This window comes from Aulonocara sp. 'chitande type north' Nkhata Bay, linkage group LG11 (genome assembly GCF_057382095.1).
Source record: "Aulonocara sp. 'chitande type north' Nkhata Bay isolate Kocher_YH1m ecotype deep benthic linkage group LG11, A_spYH_male_GT1.1, whole genome shotgun sequence".
In the NCBI taxonomy this organism is placed as follows: domain Eukaryota; kingdom Metazoa; phylum Chordata; class Actinopteri; order Cichliformes; family Cichlidae; genus Aulonocara; species Aulonocara sp. 'chitande type north' Nkhata Bay.
The window spans coordinates 39,334,897-39,345,227 of record NC_141354.1 but is presented as its reverse complement, the minus strand read 5'-3'; the positions used below and the strand labels follow the sequence as shown (position 1 = coordinate 39,345,227).

The following is a 10,331-nucleotide window of genomic DNA, read 5'->3' as shown; positions in this document are numbered from 1 at the left end:
GGTTCCTGAAAAGTGTTTGATATAAACAAAGGTCCCGCCCCCCACATTGCAAAGATATGACATCATAACAATGCGATTGATCCCTTGCATGGTTATGGTGATGTAGGAACAACACAAGCACTGTGGGCTCAGTGTTGCACCTTCTTACCGCTCAGTGCACACTGCAGCATCTGCAGCCACCTCATCCAGATTCATCAGAAACCATCACATCATTTTTCTTCTTACAGCTGAGACAGTGTCTGACACGTAGCGTGCGATTCTTAAAATCCATGTAACACCCTGATACAGGGCCGTGCAGAGAGGTTTAAAGGGGCGGGTGCTCAAAGTTAAAAAGGGGCACGTTGAACCAGGCTGAATAACAACAACACACATTCATCAAAAATCTAATATGGGAAGGGCAGGGCTGTGTTGAACTGAGACTGTAGACATTAAAAAGTCCACAGGAGAGATGGTAGCTGATTAAACAAGTGTCATGAGATAATAACTAAATGCAAAGATTGGTGACAGCACTTGGAACCATAAGGACACAAAAACTGTGAGAAATAATTTAGGCTCTGCCTGTGAATCACTCTTTGCTTCTCTTCTTCCTTCCATCCCATCATCTCATATATCACTCCCCACTTGCTGTCTATCTGAGAACAAGGCACAACTTGCTATTGCAATAAACTATAATCTAATTATCCACACCTAACAACTCCAGCACTTAATCTATAATAAAATGATGACAGAAAAATGTTATAGCCCTGCCTTTAGTAGCCTCACACAGCTCCTACTGTTTCCTCCTCATGTCCTTACCAGCCATGTCTGGACAATGTTATATCATGAGTAATATATTTTTTTAAATCCATATACATAAAACACACACATGCACGCACACACAGTGACATGTTAGACCTTCTTCAGAATACTGTATATACTATGGGCATCACGGTGCTGATCCAGAATCCTTACATTATTATTTATTACTAGAGCTACAATAATAAAGCAATGAGGAGGGGGAAGTAATAAATATGAAATAATGTATTTATGATGATTCCATTTGTTTCACTATCCACTCTGTGCAGGGGCAAAGCTTATTACATGTTTAAACTGTAGAGATACAATCATTTTACTGCTGTAAAATCCAACTTTTGTCTTATTTAAAATATAAATCTAACATAATCTGCTCCTTAATGTATGTTCTTTAAAATACAGCGTGTTTTTAATATATTATAATAATGCATAATTATGTGGACATGCATATTAGATCGTTTTTTAGTGAAATATAATCCCTCCAGAAAGGCAGGAAAAGCCCGGAAACTTACTTTAAAACTAAATATGTTCCCTAAAACGGTGACAGAGCTACAGACCCATGACAGCCTTACACAGGTAGCCAGCAGCTGTGACCAGCACTACCTGTGCAGTTAATAAAAGGACAGGTAATGTTTGTCGCGCTGTTGCACACACAGCACGCTCGTTTGTTTCAGTTTCAGTTTCTCCTACAGCTCCGGACCGCTAAAAATGCGCGTGCTCTTTGTGAGCTCGTTCCCGGCTCGTAACCAGCGCGTTCTGCCGTCAAGGGCGATCATTGGTTAAATGTGGTCATGTGACTGATGCAAGCCAGATCCTTTTATTTAGCAAAACTGTGATTAATAGTTAAATATTATTGTTGAGGGGCACAGACAGGACTCCGCACGCGCACACACATAAAAAAAAAATTAAAAATTTTTTTTTTTTAAAGTTGCCTCAACAAAAGGGCACCTTCGGCACCCATCAGGAAAGGGGCGGGTGCAGTTAGAGATCCGCGGCGCACTCACACCCAGGATGGGGGTTCAGGGTCTGACCACCTTCTTAGACAACCACCAGAAGATTTACCGGGACGTCCAGTTCGGCAGGAGCCGGCTGGTGATCGATGGATCCAACCTGTACCACTGGCTGTACTTTGAGTCAGGTGAGCAGCTCCGGTCTGAACTCCAGGAGTCTGTTCAGTTTGTGAGCTGCAGGTTTATGCGCACCCTCTTTACTGACGTCATTAAGGTCACTGATTCTGCTGATAAGAAGTATTAGTACTATTACTTAATACTGCTGTTAATACAAACGGACGACCACCGGACAAACGGAGGTGTGACCGGCAAAAAATGTGCGCGTGTGTATTATGGTGTGTGCGCGTGTGTTTGTGTTATAGAAGCAAGAATTCGTTTTAAAATTCTTGTTCTAACATACAGAGCATTAAACGGCCGCAGATTATTTATCCAAGCTTCTTCTAAAACACTCTGCGGCTCGTGTCTCCGCGCACAGACTCTGTCGGTTGTTCCTCGGAACCCGTCTGAAGACAACAGGGGGCGGAGCCTCCAAGTCTGTGGCACCACGGCTGTGGACCAGTTGATTCTGTGGATTCTTTTTAAAAGCAGTTAAAAACTTTTCTGTTCAAACAAGCCTTTTGTTGATCTACGTGTTTTATATTCTTCACATTTTTAATTTGCATTTAAACCTTTTACCTTGTGTATAATGTCTGTTGAGTGTACTGTTTATTATAATCTTTGTGTACAGCACTTTGTGACTGCCTGTCTGTGAAAAGCGCTTAATAAACTTTACTTACATAGTGCACGCGCGCACGTCTTCCCATGCGCGCACGTGTGATGAATGTTAAAACAGATAAGATTTTAAACGTGTCCGAGTCATTAAACCGCAGAATTATGAAACCTGACCGCTGCTGTTGAGCTCTGCAGATGTTGCTCTGGTGTGTGATCTGGATGTTTGGCTTTCAGCTGTTTTACACTAATGCGTTACTGTAATAAAGTAAGGGATTACTATTGCAAAAACGGTAATTAGATTACCGTTACTTTCCCCTGCGTTACTAAAACCGTGAGTTTTTTGCGAGAATGTCTCACGACAGTGACGTAAGCGAGTGCAACGTTCGTGACAACAGCTGTGTGCAGATCAACAATGGATCATATATCAGTGCAGAGAGAGTATGAGTGTGCAGCGTTTAAAGCGTGGAAGTACTGACCTTACTTTGAGTTTGATTCCATAAAAAGTGACAAAAACATTAGTGTCCGCTGTGCGTGGGAAGAAAACTTCTTTTTACAGCGAAAAAACCCCTAAACTTCCAACAAGCACCGAGTAGCTACGACGTAATGGGAAACTCACAGAGAAACTCGCGGATTCTTCCACTGACCGCGGCACACCTGCACCAGGGTAAACCTCCGCCTGCCCCACTCCTGCTTTACAGGTGAAAATAGAGCAACAGGACCGCTGAGTCTTTGACTTTATTTATTTTCTGCTGTATTTTACTTGCATCTATTTGAAAGACTGAGTGTAAACACAAAAATATTTTATTTTATGAGCTGGAATGTGCAGAAAATAGGTTTAAATGTTAAACTAATTTCTTCCAGTCAGAGAATGTTGCATATAATTAAATGTTTGCTTGATGCATAAAGTTAAAAGATTAAAACTGATAAAACAAGTTTTAAAAAGAGACTTTTCCATTTGATTACATTTTGTATGATGGATTATGTAGAAAGTAGAATTGGGCTGAAAGATCTATCGCTTTATTACCTATTCAGGTTGTAAATCGTGTTTTTAAAAAGTAACTAAGTAACTAAGTAATTAATTACTTTTGAAAATAAGTAATCAGTAAAGTAACAGGATTACTTTACTGACTACGTTTTTGGGGAAGTAATCAGTAATTAGTTACTGATTACTTTTTTCAAGTAACTTGACCAACACTGCTCCTAACCAACCACAAAGTCACAGAGTTCAGAGTTTAGTGAGTTACTGACCCAGAATCAGCTGATGGTGCACTAAACTCAAAAACCTTCAGACTGTAGACAGTCACGTTTGATTCAGTCAGATCTGAACCCACAGACTGAGCTCATCAGGGGAGATTACTAAGCTCAGAGATCATTTTCCCAACCTGAGGAGTCGCCCCCTGCTGGAGGCCTAAGTCCCTACAGCTTCACTGTTCAGAACCAGAATCTATAAAAACCACATTACATTTAAATATGTGTAGTATGGAAGCCTTTAAGGTGCTGAGGGAACATCACAGGATCAGTATCTGAAGTACTGGTTTGAGTTCATGCACACTTTCATCACTCAGACGTGCTGAACATTACGCATGTCCTGGATATGTAAAACTACTCGCCTCAGTATTCTTTGACCTTCCTGACATCTTCTCGAGCTTCCTGATGTCACAGCATGGTGACAGCATTTGTTTCAGACAGTTTCTGCTTGATGTCAGTTCAGCATGGTTTGTCGCCACGTGCAAAACTGACTCTTGGAGTCTCTTTGTTGTGTTTGTTTTGGCTGATTCTTCAGGTCTGGACCAGAATCACGGCGGGGAGTATGCTGCCTATGAAAGCCTGATTGAGAGGTTCATCACAGCCCTCAGAACCTGCGAGGTCGATCCTTACATGGTGCTGGACGGAGGCTCGGACCACACCAACAAGAAGCTCGAAACTGTGACAAAAAGGGCAGAGCAGCGGATCGAAAGAGCCCATCGAGCAGCAAAGGACGGGGGTAAGGAAGACATCCGGCCAATTATGACCAAGTGGGTGTTCAGACAGACGCTGACCCGGCTGAAGGTCCCGGTCGCCCAGTGCTTTGGCGAGGCCGACCGGGAGATAGCCGCCCTAGCTGATAAGTGGCAGTGCCCAGTGCTTTCCAACGACAGCGACTTCTACATCTTCAACCTCTCAGCAGGATTGTTGCCCATCTCTTACTTCCAGTGGCAGGATGTAAAGGGGAATGGCTCAAAGAGCTACATCCCTTGTAAGAGGTACTATACCTCCAGCTTCTGCATCTACTTCGAAATCCAGCCCCAGCTCCTGCCCACCTTCGCTGCCCTGGCTGGGAACGACTACGTGAAGCTGCCGAAGTTTATCTGGAGTCGGTTTGCCCCAGACGCCAGTAGGCCTCAGAGCCGCCTGGAGGGCCTGCTGTGCTGGATGAAGGACTTTGAGCAGCCAGAGGACACCTTGAAGGCAGCAGTGGAGCTGATGGGAGGAAAGAGCCAGAACAAGGAGAAGATGCTGCAGAGTTTGTCTGTGGGGATGGAGGAATACAAACTACCTCGCAGCTCGCTGGTGGAGTTCTTCGTCCGTGGGGTTGTTCCTCCGTTCCTAGATGAGGTAATGATTCTCATTCAAGGAAAAATGTCCTTTATTGAGGTCTGTCGTTCCACTGTGGAGACCAAATGTCTTCCAACCTGGAGTGCAGAAGGTCAGTTCTGTTTTCTCATAGAGGCAAAGCTGTGACAGCAGTCATTGGTTTTTGAAGTCTTGCTTTGAAGCCTCAAGAATGCATTTACACAGTGCAATAATGTTTAATTTAGTAAAAACCTAAAACGAGTTACTGATCACATAAACTCATCTAGAAAGTGTTTACAGAGGTAAAGACAGGAAGCCGCTTCCCCCTACAGCTATCGCCACCTGCTGGCTACTGACAAGAATGCAGACATGACGGAGCTCCTCACTGGCCTCACTTTTCAGACCTGGAAACTGTGTCCATCTTTCCTGATGTCTGTGGCTGTTCCCTGATGAAGAACAAGACTCTGTACCATCTGAGTCTTTGACCCTTTGAAGTCAAACACTGTTTTAAGAAGTTTTTAGGTTTATATGTTGAGGACCTAGATCACATGTGAACTCAGGGATGGTTCAAGTTGTGGACGGCTTTTCTCCCCGGACCCAAAGTCTAGAAAAAAGGACTTTGGGTGATTTCTTCTTCTCAGAGACAGAGGTCCTCAGACGGTCTTTAAGTATAACGTGCTGGAAGGGTTCAGTGCTGCAGATGCAGGTGGAAGAGTCTGGAAATGGGAGCAGAACTCAGGACCATGGCTACAAGTTCAAGACTGGAAACAGTCTAAATGTCCATCTGACCATCGTCAGGTCCAAGAAGTTAGTGTTACTGATGGAACTAAGGCAAGCTTCTGTAGGGATCGGGCAAACGAGCCTTCAGATTAGTTCGTGACGATCAGTACATATGTTTTCTGACATATCCTAAACTCAAACGCCATAAATATCAGAATGGTTTTTGTTCTACCAGCATCTGCTCTGATCTTGATGCTTTATAACCAGAGCTGTAAATTTACAGACAGCTACTTTCACCAATTGCTACGAAGATTTCAGATACGAGCAGCAGAAAGGATGTTCCTCTGAAGGGTGTCCAGGCTCAGAGACAGGATGAGCAGTTCAGGCACTCAGGAGGAAAATAGAGCTGCTGGTCCTTTACATCTAAAGGACGTCTGGTTAGGATGTGTCCTGCCTGCTGTGCCTGTGAGCTGGATGTGGATGTGCTGCAGAACATGGGTGGACTGGAGGATTCTCCTAGCTACTGGCAATTACACTAGAAAAAAAAACACTTAAAAAACATCAAAATGTCTTTTTTCCCACCAAAATGACAGTTTTACTCTCCTGAACAAAGGGTTAGGGAGTTGGGACATTTACACCTCAGAGGGTTTGTAAATGTAAATGTTACTTGAGGTAAATGTCTGGTAAAACCTTCGTGTCCTGGTCTCCAGGAGCTCATTGGTCGCATCCCAGATTGGATGCAGCTGTGTGTGATGCAGGCCCGGCTACCCGGGGACACCCTGGACGTACTGCTGCTGCACAGGCTGAGCCTCGGCACCCCCGTGGACCACAAAGACCTGCCCAGTGCTAACTTGACCTCCAGACCTCTCCGCCAGGTGATGTATGGGCTGCTGCTGGGCAAAGAGACGTCATATAAGGTGGAGGAGAGAGACAGGGAGGACCTCCAGCTGAAATTCATCCGAATCAAACCAACCTTCAGTCGAGTGGCTCAGCGGCTCCAGCTGAACTCACTGCATGAGGTGACAGTTTTAGTGGAAATGAACTGCGGTTTGTGTTTTTAATCCTCAGTGCAGCAAGCTAACTTTAATGTCTGTCACAATGTCGTTTCGACTCTTCGTCCGGCTGTCTCGTGGCCCCAGGCGCAGCTCTCTGAACGTCTGGAGGTCTTACTCGAGGCTCTCGGGGTGAAAGAGGAACTTCTGAACGAGCTGCCGCCTCAGCTGCGCCTCCTAGTGGCTGTGACCTGTTACTGGTGGAACAGAGCTCGGCCTCGTCCGGACCTGAAGCTGCTGAAGTCGTTGCTGCTGGGAATGAACCTCAAAGACACATCGCGACTCAGCGCAGGTAGGAAACACAACCAGAGGAGACGTTACCAAAGCCCGCAGTTCCTCTGGTGTCCAGCAGAGGCAGCAGTGAGTCAGTCCCCATAGAGTCCCATGTTAAAACTACAGCAGAAATAAACATGTTTACAGCCTGATACTGTTCTGTTCTCGGACATTCTCTGGACAGTGCTCACCTGTTTAAACTAGATTAAGGCTAAAGGTTTATTAGCAGCAGAGACGTGTGTGTGGACTGTATCATGGATATTATTACCTGTGAAATAATCTCCAGGCTCAGTTCAGTCCAGAAATAACAACCGTGTTAGTCTGTTTTACATTACACGACAAAGAAAGGTTCAAATCTACGATTCTGAAGATAAAATCAGCTTTTAAAACTTTGATTCTTCTGATCTTAGTTTTTATTATTATGTTTAGTTGAAGGTTTTTCTTCTTTCGGTGCTGCAGAAATCTTGTTGGTTTAAAAATGTTTCTAAATAAGTCCCTCTGTGTGTGTGTGTGTGTGTGTGTGTGCTTTGCAGTTGTCCAGGCTTGCTGTCATCAGAAGCCTGATGTGGGCGTGGCTCACTCCTTCAGCCAGTGGCAGGTGTGCATGAAGGACAGCATGCACCTGAACCAGCTGCTGGGCCTCCCTCTGCCTGAACCAGACGTCGCACGGTGAGGCGTTCTCTCAAAGCGCTTGTTCACGAGGTCGTTTGTAGGCATGGGGCAGATCAGTGTGCCAAACGTGCATAGGCGTGTTTTTATTATGGCGTGCTGTAGAAACCGTTACATGACTTCTTCTATGTGACGTTTGTGTTTGCGGAGGCTTTAATCAGTACAGTTCTGTACAATCGCTCTGCAAGATCAGTGACTCGCAGCTGTTTCACAGTATAAATGTGCATATGCAGGCAGACTCACACAGCTGTGTGTTTGCATGGAAAAGCCTCAATTGGCTCCTGATCCATGGATGGATGGAGCCCCTCCCTCACAGTTTGATGAAAAAGTGGCAGCAAAGAGCGGGGACTGTGTTGTAGAGTTTCAGGAGGTTCTCACATGAGCTCAGAGCGCTCTGGACTCGCCTGCTTAAACCAACATGTTTGTCTGGAAGGAGAAAGAGAGCAGAGCTTAGTTAAAGGCTGGTTTGGACAAATGATCCAGCAGAGCGAACATTCTCCATCTTCTCTTTATGATCTCCAGGTTCTATCAGGGGACGCTGGTCCACCAGCTGGTCCACATGAGGAGGACAGGGAGCAGACTGAAGCGTGTCCTGAAGCCAGATCAGGCCAGTGTGCAGCAGTACCGCGACATGCTGTCAGCCATCCACCGGCTCCGGCCCCGGCCCCGCCAGGGCTCCGAGTTCTCAGAGAGCGAGCAGGCAGAGAGGCGGGCTCTGAACGACCACACCAACCTCAGGCTGTTCCAGCTGGACTACGACGAGGAGACAGAGGCTCGCAGCTTGGCCCGGGCACAGGAAGACCTGCGGCTGGATGATCGGCTGCTGCTGAGAACTCGGTACAAAACCAAGGAGAGAAGGAATCGCTGCAACAAAGTGGAACTGAGCCGGAAGGAGGAGGGCCGAGGCATGGACCTCCTCTGACGGACCGTCGCTGGAACCGCCGTCAGCATCCACTCTGTCTGGCTTCAGCCCACTTTTTTTTTAATTTTTTTTTTATAACTTTTTATTTATCATTTTACAGTATGGGAATACAAAACTTAAGGTCAGCATGGGAGACATTCACAGTTCCAGTAATAGCATCTACTTACATCATGGTAATATTCATTTATTCAGTGCAAAGGGGAGTACACAACCCATTTTTCCCAGAGCTTCTTAAATTTCTCGAGCTCGAGTCTAAGGACAAAGGTAAGCCTTTCCATTCCAAAAATTTCTTCCACTATCCCACGCCATTGGGCCGGAGTTGGAGGGTCTGCCTTTAGCCACCTACGGCTTCAGCCCACTTTCTCTCCTCTGTTGGCTCCTGTGCTCCAGACTCTTTATGGGACAAATATCTGCTAGTTTTTCCACAATCTGGGTCATTTCAGAGGATTTTACAGCCTTTTATTTGTGATTTTACAGGAAGCATGAATGTAAGTTTAATAAAAGGAACCTCATCAATAAAGATTTAAATGTTTCTGACCCCCAATCTTTTTTTCCTGTCCTGTCTGAAGGATAAGAAAAATGCCCAACAGATTTCTTTTACTGCTCCTGCTATACTGGTCCACTTGATTGTCATATTTATCCAGTCTTTATTATTATTATTATTATTATTATTATTATTATTATTATTATTATTATTATTATTATTATTATTAGTATTATTATTAGTATTATTAATTTTGATTTTATTTGGAGTTATTACAGGACCGGGCGATGGGAAACAGAAAGAAAGAGGGCAAGAGAGAGAGAGAAGACAGCAGGGAAACCATGGCAACAGCCAACCTCAGCATCAGCAACAGTCAATACTAAACATGAATGTTACTGAGCAGCACACAGGACTGATAACGCACGAGATGTTTGGAGACAGCAGCCAACCCAGACAGTGTGTGTCTGTTTACACCTGTGTGTGTGAGCGCTTGTGTTCATCAGGTTTCTCCATGTAAGTGTCTGATAGTGGGAGTGGGGAGCCATGGCCCCGCCCCGTCGTCTGTGGCTCTTCTGTGCAGCTGCTGTCTCTGCTGCTATTTTCGGGGACTTCTCATTTTAAGGACAAATTTGCGTCACACTTGGATCAATTCTTGCTTTTTCAGAACGTCTCACCGCGCTCTTCATTTCAGTTTGTTAGAACATCACATTTGTGACAAGTTACTAAACATGTGGACACCAGATGGCGCTCTGCGGTGATCACAGCATCGTAAGTGTTTGTTTGGACCCGTGCAGCTGCAGATCATAAATCAGCTTCTGAAAAACACATCTGGGTGTTTCAGCTTGTTGGAAGTGCGTCGGGCATTTTGCAGTATTTTGGTTGCAGACTGACGTAATATGACGAAGGTTTCAGGCATTTTATGAAATGCACGCGGCGCCCACAGGACATCAGAAGATCTGTCCGGTGGGTTGATTCTCAGGTTCGTGTTTGGCTCGGTGCTCTCGTACTGTCAAGTACTTGTAATCCTTTACAGTTTTTTCTGATTGCTTAAGCACATTTTTTGTAACTATTGGCTAATTTTGCAAAACTCTTCACACAAATAAGAAAACCTGTCACCCAATCATCAAAACATTGTAGTTCTCTTG

General features: G+C 44.9%; 1 protein-coding gene across 2 annotated transcripts; it reads left to right on the top strand.

The window, feature by feature from the left end:
* Positions 1-1,772: 1,772 nt before the first annotated feature.
* aste1a (asteroid structure-specific endonuclease 1a) lies at positions 1,773-9,238 on the top strand. Of its 2 annotated transcripts, XM_086310103.1 has the most exons (6): positions 1,773-1,930; positions 4,297-5,108; positions 6,497-6,805; positions 6,926-7,130; positions 7,645-7,780; positions 8,303-9,238. In XM_086310103.1, the coding sequence occupies exons 1-6, from the start codon at positions 1,804-1,806 to the stop codon at positions 8,700-8,702; spliced, it is 1,989 nt and encodes a 662-aa protein (XP_086166229.1). In that variant the 5' UTR covers positions 1,773-1,803; the 3' UTR covers positions 8,703-9,238. The 2 variants fall into 2 exon arrangements, with proteins under 2 accessions (XP_086166229.1, XP_086166228.1); XM_086310102.1 differs by lacking the exon at positions 1,773-1,930 and having other exon boundaries at positions 4,167-5,108.
* Positions 9,239-10,331: the final 1,093 nt, after the last annotated feature.